Source organism: Coregonus clupeaformis, chromosome 9 (genome assembly GCF_020615455.1).
Source record: "Coregonus clupeaformis isolate EN_2021a chromosome 9, ASM2061545v1, whole genome shotgun sequence".
Classification (NCBI taxonomy): domain Eukaryota; kingdom Metazoa; phylum Chordata; class Actinopteri; order Salmoniformes; family Salmonidae; genus Coregonus; species Coregonus clupeaformis.
This window is the reverse complement of record NC_059200.1, coordinates 14,215,663-14,236,769: the sequence shown is the minus strand read 5'-3', so window position 1 is coordinate 14,236,769 and position 21,107 is coordinate 14,215,663. Positions and strand designations below refer to the sequence as shown.

Here is a 21,107-nt window from a genome sequence, read left to right as displayed (position 1 = left end):
AACATATAGCCGATATCCAAAGACCCACCGCCCTGCTAAATTTCATTATAGCCGTCCAATCTATATTTATGTTCCTTTAGCTGAGAGGGATAGGCCCCATATTATAACTTAGGCCTACTGTATGTAGGCTGGGCTATTGATTTTATTTTCTCCCTTTCTTAATGTGGTCTGGACGGGGGCTACGTTGTCAGTTACTCAATGCGGGCGGAGAGGATGAGGCATTTCTTTGGTGGGGAGGGGGAGACGTTGTGCGTTGCTAACTGTTCCCGGTCTTTTTTTTTGTTGGAACACAGAATTGTGACTGAGCGGGGAGGTAATAGATCCAACGGGATATGTCGAGTTGTTTGGGAACTCGGCTGGGGTGTTCAGAGATTGTTATTTTATGTAAACCATTTATTTTCCTTTTATGTGAACGCAGCTGTAACTACGATCCACCTTTACCCAGAGATGACTTGCACTAAAGTTCGATTACTGTTCGATGACGATGACTAGTACCTTAAATCTATTGACATGGAACTGCCACGGTCTAGGCCATGCAATAAAACGGAAAAAGATACTATGTGCTCTAAAAAAGGAAAAAGCAGACATCGCGCTATTGCAAGAGACACACCTCTGTGATGCTGAACATGCCAAACTCCGCAGAGCTTGGGTGGGACAGGTGTATTTCTCATCTTTCAAATCCAACAGTAGAGGTACAGCAATACTTATCCATAAGAATGTTCCATTCATAATTGACAAAAACATATCTGATCCGGAGGGGAGATTTATCTTGATAACTGGGTCACTGTATGGGCAACCAATTACTATCTTAAACATATACGCCCCTAACACAGATACTCCTGCTTTTATGTCGAAAATGATAACTCTGTTCAATGAGCATTGTGTTTCCTTTGGAGTGTTGGCCGGAGATTTTAATTGTACCCTGAACCCAACCCTAGACAAATCATCTCAAATCACCACCACAAATCCTAGATCTGCAAAGATGTTGAACTCTCTTACTAAAGAGATGGGACTGATAGATATCTGGAGAGAGACTAATAGCTCAGCTATGGACTATACATACTACTCTAATGTCCATAACACCTACTCCCGTATAGATTACATTTTTATCCCAAAGAGTTTCATAAATTCAGCCACGTGTACAATCGGACCCATAGCGCTTTCGGATCACGCCTTTGTCCACCTCCGCTTTGACCTCTGCAAAAACATCCCGAGATCAAAGAGCTGGAAATTCAACACCTCCATGCTATCAAACGAAGCATTCCATACATTGGTAACTACATGGATAGACAACTACACACAAGACAACAAAGATTCTCCTGTTTCTCCGGCCACAATGTGGGACGCTGCTAAAAAGCCACACTAAGAGGTCATCTAATTGCATATGCTTCCTCTAAGAAAAAAGCAATGGAAGCACACAGGCTAGATCTGGAGAGGGAGCTGGAACGCTGTGAAAAAGTACATAAACAATCCCCAGACAGCACCTCCTGGAGTCAACTTAAAGCAGCCAAAGCCAAACTGAATTTGGACTATACTCGGGAGATTAAAAAAAAAGTTTTCTTTACTAAACAGAAATACCATGAGTATAGCAATAGGCCTAGTAGATTGCTTGCTTATCAATTAAAAAAGAGCAGTCAGAGCGTACAATTATGGCTATCCGAACAGCAGAGGATGAGGTCACATATGATCCAAAAATATCAATTTAACTTTTCATGATTTTTACTGCAAACTATATACCTCTGAGAGAAAACACACGGAGGCAGAACTCCACTCCCTTCCTAGAGGGAATCTCGCTACCTAAACTATCAGAGACCGACCAAGAAGATCTCAACTCCCCCTTCACTCCTGAGGAGATCCTGGAGGCAATTACCTCCATGCCACCTAACAAGTCCCCAGGCCCAGATGGATTCCCCAGAGAGTTCTACAAAGCTTTTTGGCCCCAGCTTAGCCCTATTTTCATGCCAATGCTGGAGGATTTTTGCAAAAACTGAGTTCTCCCAGACTCAATGCACACAGCTCGCATTACAGTGTTGCTCAAAAAAGACAAGGATCCCCTATCCTGCTCCTCCTTCCGGCCCATAAGCTTGTTGGATTTCGACTACAAAATAATCACCAAATTGCTCGCCAAAAGACTAAACACTCTTCTTCCCAAAATAATAAAAGCGGACCAGACGGGATTTATTAGAGACAGATACTCTTCTGATAACATTCGCCGTCTTTTTGATATTATTGATCAAGTAAACGCACAGAAGACCCCTGTCCTGCTGGCTTCACTGGATGCTGAGAAGGCGTTCGACAGGATGGAGTGGAGCTTTCTGTTCTCAGTCTTAGAGAAGTTCAACATGGGCCCAAACTTTATTAAATGGATCAAATCACTATACTCTCATCCAAATGCCATGGTGACAACAACGGACTGAACTCTGACAGATTCCCTTTGGGACGGGGCACAAGACAAGGGTGCTCGCTGTCCCCCCTGCTCTACTTGTTGGGGGCGGAGCCTCTGGCAGAGTTGATAAGGAGCAATCCAAGTATTATGGGTGTTCCTGCAGGCGGCCTGCAGCACAAGATTTCGCTTTACGCGGATGATGTCTTGCTCTACATATCCAACCCTGAGAAATCCCTTCCTCCCATCTTAGATACAATTGCTCAGTATGGCACGTTTTCAGGTTATAAGATTAATTTTAACAAATCCACTGTCTGCCCTCTCAATATTATACTCACCAGTTCTATGAAGACACTATGCCCATTCCAATGGAAGACACAGGGGTTTCAATACCTTGGGATATTCATAACACCAGATCTGAATAGGCTTTTCAAAGAGAATTATCTTCCACTCCTGGATCAAATCAAGAACAACCTCCAAACCTGGATCTCCCTCCCAATTAGCTTAGTAGGAAGAATTAATGTAATCCGTATGAACATCCTCCCTAGACTGAACTATTTATTTCAGATGCTCCCATGCTATCTCCCAGCCTCCTTTTTCAAAACAATTAACCCAAGCATCACCAAATTTATATGGGGCAATAAAAAACCTAGGATCAAGCTTTCCACTCTATCGAAACCTGAATCTAAGGGTGGTCTTGCCCTTCCCTCCCTTCAATTGTACTACTGGTCTGCCCAAATCCGCAACATGCTAACATGGATCACAAACAGACAAGAGTCAACGTGGAGCCAGATAGAAGCCCAATCTTGTGGTTCATTGCCACTAAGCTCAACTATATTCATTGATAACTTTAGTGAAGTGGGCAACATAGCCAAAACATTTGTGATTTACAGTACCCTACGAGCGTGGAGGGACTGTAAGAAATACTTGGGCATCTCCTCCCAAATATGTTCTCACTCGCCTATAGTAGGCAACCCAGACTTGCCAAAAGCCCTGAGAGATGCCAACTTTAATCTTTGGCATACTCTAGGAATCAGGACCTTTTCAGACCTATTTCATCAGAAGACCACTACACTGAAATCCTTTCAAGAGCTCTGCAATGAATTCAATGTGCCAAGATCCCATTTTTTAAATATCTACAAATTAGACATGTCATCTCCTCATTTACTTCCAAGAGGAGGTTTAGAACTCAGTTGAATGAAGTTGAAACCCTTCTTGTCACAGCACAATCCATTAAAGGCAAAATATCCTATATCTATAGACTCCTTTCTGAGAAAGGAGGATCCTCCTTTACTCCTTTGAAAATAATATGGGAAAAGGACCTTGGTCTGACTATCAGTGATGAGTTATGGGCGGAGGTTTGCGACAGGGTATACTGCTCCTCTACTAATGTAAAAATGAAAGAATCTAATTACAAATTTTTGTACAAATTTTATTACGCTCCCCTGAGACTCCATAAAATGAAAACAGACATTTCTCCTAATTGTAATAGATGTACCTCTGAAAGTGGAACCTATATGCATGTATTTTGGAGCTGCAGAGAGATTGCCAGATTTTGGCAATCTATACATACTGCTGCACAGAAAATACTAGATGTACAGTTTGATATGACCCCGTGTCTCTATCTTCTTAATGCCCAGCAGGACTTTGTTCTTGATCCTGACAGAGAAAATTTGCTCATGACCATTACATACTTTGCTAAGAAAGGTATTCTTCTATTGTGGGCCTCTAATACTCCTACATTTAAAATGTGGATTGACCAGATTGTTGACTTTCTCCCTCTTGAAAAGCTCACTTATGACCTCCACAAGAGACAGCCCAAGTTTGATAGACTCTGGTCTCCACTACTCAACTATATTTCAAATTGGACAGAGTGAATGGGGGAATCAGGGAGATGGGCAGATGCGTGTTGTGTAAGGTGCTGTAAAACCTAAAAACTAATTATTGGCTCGTCATCTCAGCTAAGGCTGGAAATAGCTAATAAGAACCTTGATAGTGCTGCTGCAAGTTCTATAATTTAAATTTTGTTATAATTATTATTTGTGTGTGTATGTATGTATGTATGTATGTATGTATATATATGTATGTATATATATATACATATATAAAACAATTTTTTATTATTATTATTATTATTATTATTATTTTTTTTTTTTTAATTCACATCTGTGAATGTGGAATGTGTTTGGTTGGTTGATTGAAAACTTAATAAAACTTTAAATTGAAAAAAAAAAAAGAAAAAGTGGACGCAGAGTGCAGAGTGTTCCAAGAAAAATTGTCATCCTATTTAATCACGGAATTGAATGGGAAAGCTGTATGTTTGGTGTGTTCAGAGCATGTTGCAGTGCTGAAAGAATATAACCTTCGTCGCCACTATGTGAGTCTTCATGCCGACAAATATGACAACTTTCAAGGACAGCGGAGATGAGAGAAGGTGAATGAACTGTTGGCGGGTCTGAAGAAACAGCAGTCTGTGTTTACTCACAGCCGAGACATCAGTGACGCTGCAGTGAAAGCTAGCTACCTCATTGCTAATGAAATCGCAGTGGCTTCAAAACCATTTAGTGAGGGTGAATTTGTAAAAACATGCATGATGAAGGCAGCGGAGATTGTGTGCCCTGAAAAGCGGCAGGCTTTTGCAAATATCAGCCTGATAAGAAACACACAGACAGGATTTCCGATCTTTCAGTGGATTTGGACAGCCAGTTGAAGCAAAAAGTAAAGTCATTTATTGCGTTTTCGGTTGCAATTGATGAAAGCACGGACATTACAGATGTTGCACAACTGGCCATTTTTTCATCCGCGGAGTTGATGACACATTGACCGTCACCGAGGAGTTCGTGGAGTTGGTGCCGATGACAGATACAACGACAGCAGCTGATATTTTTACCGCGACTCGTCGGCGCGCTGGACAGGGTCGGAGTGGACTGGTCCCGCGCTGTCAGCCTGGCTACAGATGGTGCGCCCTCAATGATCGGGAAAAAAGCAGGCGTTGTGACAAAGTTCAGAGAGAAAGTGCAATCTGCAAATGGAGGACGTGATTTTTTGACTTTTCACTGTATTTTGCACCAGGAGGCTTTGTGTTGCAAGTCATTAAAGATGGATAATGTCATGAAGGTGGTCATCCAAACTGTTAATTTCATCCGATCCAGAAGCCTGAATCACCGTCAGTTTGACAGCCTTCTCAGAGAGAAAGACCACATCTATGGCCTGCCATACCACACTGAGGTAAGATGGTTAAGCCGAGGTGCTGTGCTGAGGCGTTTCTTTGATTTACGAGAAGAAATTGAACAGTTCATGGAAGAAAAGGGCAAACCAGTGTTAGAATTTCATTCCGCAGAATGGATGCAGGACCTTGCATTTATGGTGGATGTTACAGAGCACCTGAATAACTTGAACAAACAGCTGCAAGGGCGCAACAAAGTTGTCACGCAGTATTATGACAGCATACGTTCTTTCAAGTTGAAGCTGTCATTGTGGGAGACGCAACTTGCCGGTGGTGATGCAGCTCACTTCCCCTGTCTGAAAAATGTGTGCGCGACCCAACATGTGGCAGACATGAAGTGGTTCAAAGATAAAATAACTGGACTGTTACGGGAGTTTGAGCAACGCTTTCAGATTTATGTTTATATGTTTTTATGTTGATGTGCTATTGTTTTTAATTGATTTTATTTTATTTGTATATTTAACCTATTCTTGACTCTGTGGTTCTTGCACTTGTTTGGGGAACAGGATTTCATTATTTTTATCTACATTTCTGCCTGAGAAATGACACCCTGATATAGTTCTGTGATCTGTGAAACAGTTCTGTTAATCACTGAGGCATTGTGTGTTTGTGTGTTCTTTTTCTTTAGAATTTTCAAATAAACTTGACGTGTTTTATGATTAATAGTGATGTTGTGCTTGTACTATTTTGGACACACTGTCCTCAGGCTCCAGCTTTATGTTGTATGTTGATCGTATTAAAACAAAGAAAACAATCTGAAGTTGTTGTTTTTAAGTTATATATACCATGATTTTTCCGGTCCGGCCCACTTGGGAATAGATTTTCCTCCATGTGGCCCCTGAGCTAAAATGAGTTTGACACCCCTGGTGTATTGCATTGGGACCAATGGAGTGGGTGGAGTAGAAAGTGTTGCTGGGCAAATATAGACCTCAGTCCCCCAGGAAATAACACCATATGTGGATTCTACAGACCCTAGTGAGTAATCCCAACCCCACTTTTCCTTCAGCACCTACCTACAATAGTATTCTCTCTATAAACCAATATATACTTAATAAACAGTGTATTGCATTGGGGGCATTTATTTGACCTAGGAAGATGTTTTAAAACCCACATTTAAATGTCACTTAAATATGAACAAATATGAATAATTGTTGATGTTTAGACAATCGTTTTTCAAAATCCATAATTGTAATACAGGTTAATGACACTCTTTCTACTATTAAAAAGGGGGGACTTTTATTTAGAACATTTTCGAAATTCCGTGACCCGGAAGTACCTTTTCTTAGTGTTGCTGATGAGACGCTGGTGCTGACCAGACGCCAGTAATATTAAATAGTAACAAAGGTCGAAATGGAACAGCAACATCTGAAGGAAGAAGGTAATTAGCTCATATATTTACTAGCTAATGTTTCACTCTTTGGCCTTTCGTCCCATGGTTAGCTAGCTAACTAGCTAAAGTTTACTAGCTATTAAGCTAAGTTGCCATCAAGTGATAGCTAGCGAGGCTAACGTTAGCTATATAAACCAGACTACATTATGAATTTGGCAGGAAAACGTGGTAACGTTAGTCTAGAATCTGTTCCAAATGTTTAAATTGCCAACGCTCAGATTATTCATCAAGTATGCTAACTTGCTAATGGCCTAGAAGATGTTAATACAAATAATATTCTGGTGCATTAAAGCATTAAAGTTGCAATATGTAACTTTTTGGGCGACCTGACCAAATTCACATAGAAATGTGAGTTATAAATCGGTAATTCTCATTGAAAGCAAGTCTAAAGGTCTTTTCACTTATAGTTGTCTTTAAAATAACCAATCTCAGTCCTCTTTAAAGTGAACTCTGGGGTAAAGCAGCAAAATAACTCAGTTCTCACTGCATTCACACTGCCCTTGAATGAGGACTCAACTCTTTTGCCAGTTCACTTCACCTATTTTGAGATCCGAGTCTTTGCATTCACATTGCTATGTGGCACCAGTGTGAGGGGTTTATGGCAGGGGAAACGGTGTTGCAGTAGTCTAGTGTGTGGTGCGGAATTAATGACAAGCGAACCTGGGGAGCTTTGTGTTCACATTGTCCTAAAAAAGGGAACCGGACCGCGGAATTCAAGCCAACCGAACTCAGACTACCTTTCCAGATTGTCTCAGTTTGGTTCGCTCCGGGGGCTCTTGAGGGTTCTGAGTTCCTTTTGGAGTGTTCACAAAGGTCAAAAAAATTTAGTGAACCACACTGTGTTCACAAAAATGGTCTTAAAGGGACCAAGTGTGAGAACATCCAGAGAAAGCGGTAGATCTGTTCTATGCGCAATATTTCTATATTTCCCATTCTTACATTTCGTTTTTTGCGTCTTTTACTTTTGGTTTTGTACACCAGCTTCAAACACAATATTTTGGGTTATGGAAAATATATTTCACAGTGGTTTAGATGGTACAATGATTCTCCACGTTATAGTTGCATGTTTTGTCACATAAACTGAAATTAGGTGAACTTTTAGAATTTTTGTAACCAGGAAATGGCGAAGCGATTTCTGCATAGTGTATCTTTAAGGCTAAGTTCATCTATAGAACCTTAGTAGAAGCATCGTTAAATCTCAGAGATGTTTCCCAAAACCATCTTTATTAACGTTGCACTTGAAAACGCTCCTGTTTTAACGGCTGTGTGGGTACGATTATTTAAAAAAATATATTGAAGGTTTTCAATTTTGATTTAATTTTTCAAAACATTAAATGTACTATGCATTATGTGGGTTGAATGCTATAACACAGAATAAAACGATTAATAAAAGTCCCATGAATGTAGTGACTGCCCATAACTGCATGTCACTTACTAACATTAAGACAATATTTCAGTTGTTGTGTATATTACATTTGTTTATTAGATGACTTTATTATTTCATTCCAAGTCATCATCTGATCTCTATAGAGCTGCTGTCTGACTAAATCACTATTTTAGTAGTTCTTCAAAGTAAATAAGGCTTATATGACTGCTGAATATCAATCACTTAGATCATGTATTTTCAGGTAGAGATACATCGGGAAGCAACAGCTGCTTTATGGTTGCGCATTCTTCGGTCTCTTCCGTAGCAGGCGTAAAAGACCGGACAAGTAGATGCGCAATGGATTATGGTCACTGTAGTTAATTACCACGTTTTCTGCGCTAAACTATGTAGAATATTGGCCTGTTGGAAACTACAACTCCCTACTACATCTCACAGTTCAGGCTGGATCTGATTAATCTCTAGAGAAACTGTGAGATGTGCGCATTGAGCTCACAGAAAAAAAAACCCAGAACGAAATGGCATTCAAATAATTGAACCAATGTTGGTCAATTAGTTGTTTAAAAGCCCCAAAAATAACTGACATTTCCGATCATCTCTCAGCACTAGATGTGTTTTTTTGCCCTCCCGCATCACTTTATACACAGAAGATCTCTGCTAAACATAGGTGGTATCCGTCTCTCTGTGACCACTGATAACTTCAGAACAAAGTGGACTACAAATACAAAGTTTCCAATGTCCTTGCAATTGATACAAACAAGTGACATGAAATTATGCTTCAAATGAAAACTGAGATGACTGCAGTATAAACAGTAGGCTATAGACCTATTTCAATCATTGAAATACATTTCATGTTCAATAAATTGAGTTATATTTACCTACTTGTAGGCTACTATCTGTAATTTGTCTCAATATATTTCATGTGTAGCCTAACGTGCGCAATATTGTGCCAAATCTGTGATTTAGTGAATTTTTATTGGTTAAGCATTAGAATAAGTCGCTTCAATATTTGCAGCCGTAGGTGGTAATATCTCTCTAGGACCTGGTCTGCCTTCAGTATTGGGAAATAATTCTAATGTTGGTAAGATTTGAATGGAGAAAGTCGATCCGAGAGCAGCGCTCCCTTTCTTCCGATCCTCTCAGTATCGACACATGCTCCAACGACGCACTTAGCCAACGCATGTTACAACTTCGGCCGTTGTAGGAAAGATGCATCGTTAAAACGCTCGTAAGCCTAAGTTCCATCGCTATCGGGAAACCGGGCCCAGGTCACCAAACACTGGAGTATGCATCCCTTTAGCTAGCTCATTCATAGACCTTTAGCTAGCTCATTCATAGACCTTTAGCTAGCTCGTTCATAGACCTTTAGCTAGCTCGTTCATAGACCTTTAGCTAGCTCGTTCATAGACCTTTAGCTAGCTCGTTCATAGACCTTTAGCTAGCTCGTTCATAGACCTTTAGCTAGCTCGTTCATAGACCTTTAGCTAGCTCGTTCATAGACCTTTAGCTAGCTCGTTCATAGACCTTTAGCTAGCTCATTCATAGACCTTAACATGCATCGCTTGAGATAAGGTTTTGGAAACGTATCTTTCATATCAGCGAGAATTAATTTCCCAAAAACAAAAGGTTAAATTACTACACACCTTTACAGGACCTGGTTGGCCAACTGTTGAAGATACTGTAGCCTGGAGTGAGATTTCCTATTGTGAATGTCATTGGCTCCACCCCGTGGTCACACTCCCCCATGAAAAAAAAAATCTGTTTTAAAGCTAATTTCCTGCAATTCTACATATTGTCACATGGCTGAGGCCCATGACCAGGGCGGAATGAAAATGTTAAAAAATCACAGGTCCGGTGTATTCAGGATTGTTTTAAAGTTGAATACACTCAACTCGACAACTTGGTTTGAAGTTACTTTTAGATTATGGGCATGGAATTTAGAGTATGCTAACTGATTTTTTTGGGGTTAGAAAATGCTCATAACCATAGGATGGAATGCTTATAACCATAGGATGGAATGCAGTCTCTCAAACTTTGGGTGAACTAACCCTCTAAAATAGGACCGTAGAAAATCCTGCCTAGAGGTTGGCCTCCAAGAGTGTTGGCCACCTCTGATCTATGTTTCCCAAATACTGAGGGGTTTGAATATGTTCATGTGACATTCTACGAATTACCCCACATTTTAAGAAAAATCTAATAAATATCAATCATCAGGTGGTTGAGGCTGATTTGCAAAACCTTGCCATCTTACTCAACAAAGGCAAGATCTTTCGCATTTATGCCTACCGTTTCTGGCTAGCAGCTTGTGCACAATACTAAAATGACAAAACGGGATATTTGAGGCAAGGGGCATTTCAATGTAGCCTGTTCTCATTTTATGACTTGGCCTATATTCAACACTGTCTGTAAAATGCTTACAAAAATACATAGCCCTCATTGAACTTTTTAATTGTATTTATTTTGAAAGGCACAAGTTGGCATATCAGATTTCAAATAGCCTAATTACACCAGCAACATGGGTAAGAAGTTAAATAATCAAAGTATGGGGAATAACAGTAGTGTTGTTGCTGAGATAAGCACACTAAGTAATTATTGTATATTTTAGCCCATTGACTTACATCAGCTATTGTGAAAGACCAAATAAACTAAAGAGAGAAAATCTCCTGAACACAAGATGACACAGCCTAACTCTGCCCCTACACCCAACCCAAATTATCTTTCAATGTATTGTCCCCCCACTACAATCAGTTAGACATTTGGGTTCACAATCTGTTTTGGGGTACAATAAGGTTCATAATGCGGTGACATAAATCAGGTCACCAGACCAAAGGAGGTGAATAATAATGGATCTGGGCTCATGCAAGTCAATCACTAGTAGTAGACTATATTATCACATGATGTCATAATCACTAGTAGTAGACTATATTATCATTATGATGTCATAATCACTAGTAGTAGACTATATTATCATTATGTCATAATCATTAGTAGTAGACTATATTATCATTATGATGTCATAATCACTAGTAGTAGACTACATTATCACATGATGTCATAATCACTAGTAGTAGACTATATTATCACATGATGTCATAATCACTAGTAGTAGACTATATTATCATTATGATGTCATAATCACTAGTAGTAGACTATATTATCATTATGATGTCATAATCATTAGTAGTAGACTATATTATCATTATGATGTCATAATCACTAGTAGTAGACTATATTATCACATGATGTCATAATCACTAGTAGTAGACTATATTATCACATGATGTCATAATCACTAGTAGTAGACTATATTATCACATGATGTCATAATCACTAGTAGTAGTCTATATTATCACATGATGTCATAATCACTAGTAGTAGACTATATTATCACATGATGTCATAATCACTAGTAGTAGACTATATTATCACATGATGTCATAATCACTAGTAGTAGACTATATTATCACATGATGTCATAATCACTAGTAGTAGACTATATTATCACATGATGTCATAATCACTAGTAGTAGACTATATTATCACATGATGTCATAATCACTAGTAGTAGACTATATTATCACATGATGTCATAATCACTAGTAGTAGACTATATTATCACATGATGTCATAATCACTAGTAGCAGACTATATTATCACATGATGTCATAATCACTAGTAGTAGACTATATTATCACATGATGTCATAATCACTAGTAGTAGACTATATTATCACATGATGTCATAATCACTAGTAGTAGACTATATTATCACATGATGTCATAATCACTAGTAGTAGACTATATTATCACATGATGTCATAATCATTAGTAGTAGACTATATTATCACATGATGTCATAATCACTAGTAGTAGACTATATTATCACATGATGTCATAATCACTAGTAGTAGACTATATTATCACATGATGTCATAATCACTAGTAGTAGACTATATTATCACATGATGTCATAATCACTAGTAGTAGACTATATTATCACATGATGTCATAATCACTAGTAGTAGACTATATTATCACATGATTTCATAATCATTAGTAGTAGACTATATTATCACATGATGTCATAATCACTAGTAGTAGACTATATTATCACATGATGTCATAATCACTAGTAGTAGACTATATTATCACATGATGTCATAATCACTAGTAGTAGACTATATTATCACATGATGTCATAAGGAAGATTTTTGTGACAGGGACAGGAGTGACAGCAAATTAATTTGATGACAATTATGTGTACAAAACAGCTCTACAAGTCGCGGTGCTCAGCGGAGAACGGACGTGCCGGTCCAGTCTGCCGTGCTCAGCGGAGAACGAAGGGGCCGGTCCAGTCTGCCGTGCTCAGCGGAGAACGAAGGGGCCGGTCCAGTCTGCCGTGCTCAGCGGAGAACGAAGGGGCCGGTCCAGTCTGCCGTGCTCAGCGGAGAACGAAGGGGCCGGTCCAGTCTGCCGTGCTCAGCGGAGAACGAAGGGGCCGGTCCAGTCTGCCGTGCTCAGCGGAGAACGAAGGGGCCGGTCCAGTCTGCCGTGCTCAGCGGAGAACGAAGGGGCCGGTCCAGTCTGCCGTGCTCAGCGGAGAACGGACGTGCCGGTCCAGTCTGCCGTGCTCAGCGGAGAACGAAGGGGCCGGTCCAGTCTGCCGTGCTGCACTCCACTCTAGCCTTTTCGGTACAAATGGGCTTCCAATCTCCTTGGTCCCCGACCTTTACTAAACTAATCACAAGCTTCAGTCTGCTGTGGTTCACAGCGCGGTGGCAGGAAAATTATGGATCTCCTGTGCTTGACTTAGGCAGGAGCTCACCAGGAGCTGAGTACCGGCACCTCAAATGTTCTTCTGCTTGAGTTCCTCTTATAGAATATTAGCTCAAAAAAATGCGTGGAGTTCCTGCCCCTAAATATAAACAGTATCGGGACCCAAAATGAGTACTGGCACCTATTTCAGTCTAAGTCAAGCACTGTGAATCTCCCCGGTGAAGCTGTTACAATGCTTGTGATGTAGAATTGCAAGCGCATCAGGGTTTCCGTTAGGAAAATGTGTTTCCAGACATTTGACCGGCAACATTTTAATTTACCGGACATTCGAGAAATTTACCGGACCAATTGGGTGCGTGACCTGATTAGGGTGTCCACCCACGGCGCTCAGAAGGACAGAAATCACGTTTTAGAATATGGTAATTCATATTAACAGAACATGCACGTCGAGGATATAACGATGTGTGGTCATTCTTACAGAATTCTGATGCGCACTTTGAACATGTTAGAATAACAGTCCACATTTACTTTGCCTCCTCCAACAAGACGAGTAACGAACATCTAAATCACTAGCCTATTGTCAATCTACTATAGTAGAAAAGTTTAGACCACCTATTCTATTGGTCAGCTTGTCAAGAAAGAAATGGCCTATTCCAAACCGGCTCTGGGACAGTTGTGGGACGATAGATCCCTAATTCATACATACCTCGGCTACGTAATAAAAAAATAAAATAAAAACGTTAAAAAGCAACGAGTCTGAATCGACAGATCAGAACGTTTAGCGTAAAATGTTGATCAACTATTATTTCTTCGCATTATAAGCGCAGCAATGCGCACAAGCAGTAGACTACACGTGAATGTTCGTCCCATAATGCAGTTAGCGGGAAAACACTTGTCAAAAGGCCGCTGCACATGCCAGCAGTTTCATGTGACAAATATCCGTTAGAAATGTTGAGAGGAGATCTAATAGGCTACTTTGAAGCAAGGGTAAGACATGCCTCATAATATGTAGTAAAACGTTCAGGTTTGAAACATGTTAAGTATGTTTTCAAAATGCATACTGCCTCCAGCTCGTTGCAAAGTGGTGTGTGTGTGAAGCGCTGATGAAGCCTGCCTTCCGTTGCCGTTTGATGCCAGATTTAAAACACCTGGGAAATATCCGACTTCCGACATCAGTGCGTTCAAGACATCCTGGAAACTGGGGAAAAAAATTAGCTCAGACTGGGAAAAAATATATTTTGAACGTTCATCCAACTCGGAATTCCAACTCGGGAACTCTGGCCTCTTTCTAGAGCTCCGACCTGAAGATCCGTGACGTCGTGATTTGACCTGGTATTTTCCCAGTTGTCTTTGAGAGCGCCACAAGATGAATGACGCAGCAGCTCTCCTGCTGTCTGACAGGTTTTCCACTCCAAGGCTCTGTATCTGTATGCTTTTATGTATGTGATAAATAAGAGACGAAGTGAATGTACTGGACAAGCTTTAATTCCACTACATTATGCAAATGAACCTATAGACTGATAAGAATGACCAGTCAAATGTATTTCTATCGGCTGGTATTTCCATCAGTCAAGAGGCAATAAGGTATTATTTCACAATGGGATTTTCTCTTCTCCCAGATAATTGGCCTGCGGCAATTTTATTTATCGGCTTTTCATTTTTTTTTTTTTTGACAGAAGCCGGCTATTACCAGCTAACGGCCAAAGAGCTGTATTTTCATGTCATCCAACAAGTCTAAACGACCTGGCGTTTGCTTAATGGCATTGGGTTGTGGGTTGGAACCGGTGCTATGATCAGATGGCATGGAAATACAGCTCTCTGGCCATGCACACCAGTGGTGCGTTTTGCTTCAAATGAATGATGGCATCTGCAGAAAAATATGGTGGTAGATCTTTGATGTGATGGGGCTATTTTGCTTCCACTGGGGGCCCTTGTTAAGGTCAACGGCATCATGAACTTGACCCAGTACCGGGACATTTTTAGCCATAAACCTGGTTGCCTCTGCCAGGAGGCTGAAACTTGGCCGCAAGTGGATCTTCCAGAAAGACAATAACACCAAGCACACATAAAAATGAACGAAGAAATGGTTAATTGACCACAACATTTTACATTTGACAATAGCCAAGTCTCCAGACTTGAACCCCATTTAAAACCTGTAGTTTGAATTGAAGAGGGCAGTTGAAGGATATACAGGATCTGAAAGGATTCTAGAATGGTCTAAAATCCGCCAAGATGGGGGGCCTCTTCATTATTTTCTAAAATTCCGCCATGCCGGGCTGACCGCGCCCATTGCCACGCCCCACCCTGCCACGCCCACCACCTAAGCCCCTTTTTGAACCAGGAAAAACCCTGCTATTGAAAACGGGTGGCCCAAAAAATGTTGCGTATCTTTTTTTTATAGAAATAAATATATTACTTCTTAAACAAAATATTTTTCTCTGATCAATTGTATTAGTGTAATTGTCCCTTGTTTTGAGCATACAGCAGGATTTGGATGATTTATTATGATGATTTGGATGACTATTATTATAATTTTTTTGCTCATCGTTATCAAAGGTGCCAATCATTTTGGACCTGAGTATGTATGACTCCTTTTCAGAATGGGTGTCTCCTCTAGGTCGTCCTCTGCCCCCAGCGTCTCTGCGTCTTTTGGTTCCTCCACTGCGGCTGGTGTCTGCAGCTCTATGGCAGGTGGTTCAGCGGAGAGACGTCGTGGACTACGGCTTGGTGGAGGAGTTTGTCACCACTGTGTTGGACATAGTCCCAGATCTGATGAGTTACAGAGAGAAAGTCCAACTCCTCATGGGTCTGAGAGCACAGGTGAGCGATATGGGGGGGGGGGCTGATGGGTGGAGAGTGTAAAGGAGGGATGAGACTCAGGAGAACGTCTTGTTTCAACACCGGGGGGGTCACTTCATTAGATGCATGTCGTTTGGTTATAATCTGGGTAATTCTATATGACATAATTAGCCTGTCAACTAGGCTATACAGCGTTGTATTGCTATAGAAATTGGTATAGTCCCATGAAAAAGTATTCTCCCACTTGCACATTTGTCATATTTTCTGAAACATGATGCGTCTACCACCATGATTGAAATTAGGAATGGTTCCATAGGAAACGGCTGATCTCTGCTGCAGTCAATATGCTGTTTATTATTTGCTGGCCCAGCCACCAGTCAATATGCTGTTTATTATTTGCTGGCCCAGCCACCAGTCAATATGCTGTTTATTATTTGCTGGCCCAGCCACCAGTCAATATGCTGTTTATTATTTGCTGGCCCAGCCACCAGTCAATATGCTGTTTATTATTTGCTGGCCCAGCCACCAGTCAATATGCTGTTTATTATTTGCTGGCCCAGCCACCAGTCAATATGCTGTTTATTATTTGCTGGCCCAGCCACCAGTCAATATGCTGTTTATTATTTGCTGGCCCAGCCACCAGTCAATATGCTGTTTATTATTTGCTGGCCCAGCCACCAGTCAATATGCTGTTTATTATTTGCTGGCCCAGCCACCAGTCAATATGCTGTTTATTATTTGCTGGCCCAGCCACCAGTCAATATGCTGTTTATTTTTTGCTGGCCCAGCCACCAGTCTAATATGCTGTTTATTATTTGCTGGCCCAGCCACCAGTCAATATGCTGTTTATTATTTGCTGGCCCAGCCACCAGTCAATATGCTGTTTATTATTTGCTGGCCCAGCCACCAGTCAATATGCTGTTTATTTTTGCTGGCCCAGCCACCAGTCAATATGCTGTTTATTATTTGCTGGCCCAGCCACCAGTCAATATGCTGTTTATTTTTTGCTGGCCCAGCCACCAGTCAATATGCTGTTTATTATTTGCTGGCCCAGCCACCAGTCAATATGCTGTTTATTTTTTGCTGGCCCAGCCACCAGTCAATATGCTGTTTATTTTTTGCTGGCCCAGCCACCAGTCAATATGCTGTTTATTATTTGCTGGCCCAGCCACCAGTCAATATGCTGTTTATTATTTGCTGGCCCAGCCACCAGTCAATATGCTGTTTATTATTTGCTGGCCCAGCCACCAGTCAATATGCTGTTTATTATTTGCTGGCCCAGCCACCAGTCAATATGCTGTTTATTATTTGCTGGCCCAGCCACCAGTCAATATGCTGTTTATTATTTGCTGGCCCAGCCACCAGTCAATATGCTGTTTATTATTTGCTGGCCCAGCCACCAGTCAATATGCTGTTTATTATTTGCTGGCCCAGCCACCAGTCAATATGCTGTTTATTATTTGCTGGCCCAGCCACCAGTCAATATGCTGTTTATTATTTGCTGGCCCAGCCACCAGTCAATATGCTGTTTATTATTTGCTGGCCCAGCCACCAGTCAATATGCTGTTTATTATTTGCTGGCCCAGCCACCAGTCAATATGCTGTTTATTATTTGCTGGCCCAGCCACCAGTCAATATGCTGTTTATTATTTGCTGGCCCAGCCACCAGTCAATATGCTGTTTATTATTTGCTGGCCCAGCCACCAGTCAATATGCTGTTTATTATTTGCTGGCCCAGCCACCAGTCAATATGCTGTTTATTATTTGCTGGCCCAGCCACCAGTCAATATGCTGTTTATTATTTGCTGGCCCAGCCACCAGTCAATATGCTGTTTATTATTTGCTGGCCCAGCCACCAGTCAATATGCTGTTTATTATTTGCTGGCCCAGCCACCAGTCAATATGCTGTTTATTATTTGCTGGCCCAGCCACCAGTCAATATGCTGTTTATTATTTGCTGGCCCAGCCACCAGTCAATATGCTGTTTATTATTTGCTGGCCCAGCCACCAGTCAATATGCTGTTTATTATTTGCTGGCCCAGCCACCAGTCAATATGCTGTTTATTATTTGCTGGCCCAGCCACCAGTCAATATGCTGTTTATTATTTGCTGGCCCAGCCACCAGTCAATATGCTGTTTATTATTTGCTGGCCCAGCCACCAGTCAATATGCTGTTTATTATTTGCTGGCCCAGCCACCAGTCAATATGCTGTTTATTATTTGCTGGCCCAGCCACCAGTCAATATGCTGTTTATTATTTGCTGGCCCAGCCACCAGTCAATATGCTGTTTATTATTTGCTGGCCCAGCCACCAGTCAATATGCTGTTTATTATTTGCTGGCCCAGCCACCAGTCAATATGCTGTTTATTATTTGCTGGCCCAGCCACCAGTCAATATGCTGTTTATTATTTGCTGGCCCAGCCACCAGTCAATATGCTGTTTATTATTTGCTGGCCCAGCCACCAGTCAATATGCTGTTTATTATTTGCTGGCCCAGCCACCAGTCAATATGCTGTTTATTATTTTGCTGGCCCAGCCACCAGTCAATATGCTGTTTATTATTTGCTGGCCCAGCCACCAGTCAATATGCTGTTTATTATTTGCTGGCCCAGCCACCAGTCAATATGCTGTTTATTATTTGCTGGCCCAGCCACCAGTCAATATGCTGTTTATTATTTGCTGGCCCAGCCACCAGTCAATATGCTGTTTATTATTTGCTGGCCCAGCCACCAGTCAATATGCTGTTTATTATTTGCTGGCCCAGCCACCAGTCAATATGCTGTTTATTATTTGCTGGCCCAGCCACCAGTCAATATGCTGTTTATTATTTGCTGGCCCAGCCACCAGTCAATATGCTGTTTATTATTTGCTGGCCCAGCCACCAGTCAATATGCTGTTTATTATTTGCTGGCCCAGCCACCAGTCAATATGCTGTTTATTATTTGCTGGCCCAGCCACCAGTCAATATGCTGTTTATTATTTGCTGGCCCAGCCACCAGTCAATATGCTGTTTATTATTTGCTGGCCCAGCCACCAGTCAATATGCTGTTTATTATTTGCTGGCCCAGCCACCAGTCAATATGCTGTTTATTATTTGCTGGCCCAGCCACCAGTCAATATGCTGTTTATTATTTGCTGGCCCAGCCACCAGTCAATATGCTGTTTATTATTTGCTGGCCCAGCCACCAGTCAATATGCTGTTTATTATTTGCTGGCCCAGCCACCAGTCAATATGCTGTTTATTATTTGCTGGCCCAGCCACCAGTCAATATGCTGTTTATTATTTGCTGGCCCAGCCACCAGTCAATATGCTGTTTATTATTTGCTGGCCCAGCCACCAGTCAATATGCTGTTTATTATTTGCTGGCCCAGCCACCAGTCAATATGCTGTTTATTATTTGCTGGCCCAGCCACCAGTCAATATGCTGTTTATTATTTGCTGGCCCAGCCACCAGTCAATATGCTGTTTATTATTTGCTGGCCCAGCCACCAGTCAATATGCTGTTTATTTTTTGCTGGCCCAGCCACCAGTCAATATGCTGTTTATTATTTGCTGGCCCAGCCACCAGTCAATATGCTGTTTATTATTTGCTGGCCCAGCCACCAGTCAATATGCTGTTTATTATTTGCTGGCCCAGCCACCAGTCAATATGCTGTTTATTATTTGCTGGCCCAGCCACCAGTCAATATGCTGTTTATTATTTGCTGGCCCAGCCACCAGTCAATATGCTGTTTATTATTTGCTGGCCCAGCCACCAGTCAATATGCTGTTTATTATTTGCTGGCCCAGCCACCAGTCAATATGCTGTTTATTATTTGCTGGCCCAGCCACCAGTCAATATGCTGTTTATTATTTGCTGGCCCAGCCACCAGTCAATATGCTGTTTATTATTTGCTGGCCCAGCCACCAGTCAATATGCTGTTTATTATTTGCTGGCCCAGCCACCAGTCAATATGCTGTTTATTATTTGCTGGCCCAGCCACCAGTCAATATGCTGTTTATTATTTGCTGGCCCAGCCACCAGTCAATATGCTGTTTATTATTTGCTGGCCCAGCCACCAGTCAATATGCTGTTTATTATTTGCTGGCCCAGCCACCAGTCAATATGCTGTTTATTATTTGCTGGCCCAGCCACCAGTCAATATGCTGTTTATTATTTGCTGGCCCAGCCACCAGTCAATATGTTGTTTATTATTTGCTGGCCCAGCCACCAGTCAATATGCTGTTTATTGTTTGCTGGCCCAGCCACCAGTCAATATGCTGTTTATTATTTGCTGGCCCAGCCACCAGTCAATATGCTGTTTATTATTTGCTGGCCCAGCCACCAGTCAATATGCTGTTTATTATTTGCTGGCCCAGCCACCAGTCAATATGCTGTTTATTATTTGCTGGCCCAGCCACCAGTCAATATGCTGTTTATTATTTGCTGGCCCAGCCACCAGTCAATATGCTGTTTATTATTTGCTGGCCCAGCCACCAGTCAATATGCTGTTTATTATTTGCTGGCCCAGCCACCAGTCAATATGCTGTTTATTATTTGCTGGCCCAGCCACCAGTCAATATGCTGTTTATTATTTGCTGGCCCAGCCACCAGTCAATATGCTGTTTATTATTTGCTGGCCCAGCCACCAGTCAATATGCTGTTTATTATTTGCTGGCCCAGCCACCAGTCAATATGCTGTTTATTATTTGCTGGCCCAGCCACCAGTCAATATGCTGTTTATTATTTGCTGGCCCAGCCACCAGTCAATATGCTGTTTATTATTTGCTGGCCCAGCCACCAGTCAATATGCTGTTTATTATTTGCTGGCCCAGCCACCAGTCAATATGCTGTTTATTATTTGCTGGCCCAGCCACCAGTCAATATGCTGTTTATTATTTGCTGGCCCAGCCACCAGTCAATATGCTGTTTATTATTTGCTGGCCCAGCCACCAGTCAATATGCTGTTTATTATTTGCTGGCCCAGCCACCAGTCAATATGCTGTTTATTATTTGCTGGCCCAGCCACCAGTCAATATGCTGTTTATTATTTGCTGGCCCAGCCACCAGTCAATATGCTGTTTATTATTTGCTGGCCCAGCCACCAGTCAATATGCTGTTTATTATTTGCTGGCCCAGCCACCAGTCAATATGCTGTTTATTATTTG

The 21,107-nt window shown here is 41.4% G+C and overlaps 1 protein-coding gene across 2 annotated transcripts in view; it reads left to right on the top strand.

The window, feature by feature from the left end:
- Positions 1–6,903: 6,903 nt before the first annotated feature.
- LOC121573352 (zinc finger protein 845) overlaps positions 6,904–21,107 on the top strand; it is a 31,862-nt gene continuing 17,658 nt past the window's right edge. The window contains exons 1-2 of one of the 2 annotated variants that reach the window (XM_041885255.1): positions 6,904–6,987; positions 15,776–15,978. In XM_041885255.1, coding sequence (XP_041741189.1) covers positions 6,960–6,987; positions 15,776–15,978 — 231 coding nt within the window. In that variant the 5' untranslated portion in view covers positions 6,904–6,959. Of the gene's footprint in view, positions 6,988–15,757; positions 15,979–21,107 lie in introns of both variants that reach the window. The other variant, XM_041885254.1, reaches the window with a different exon arrangement.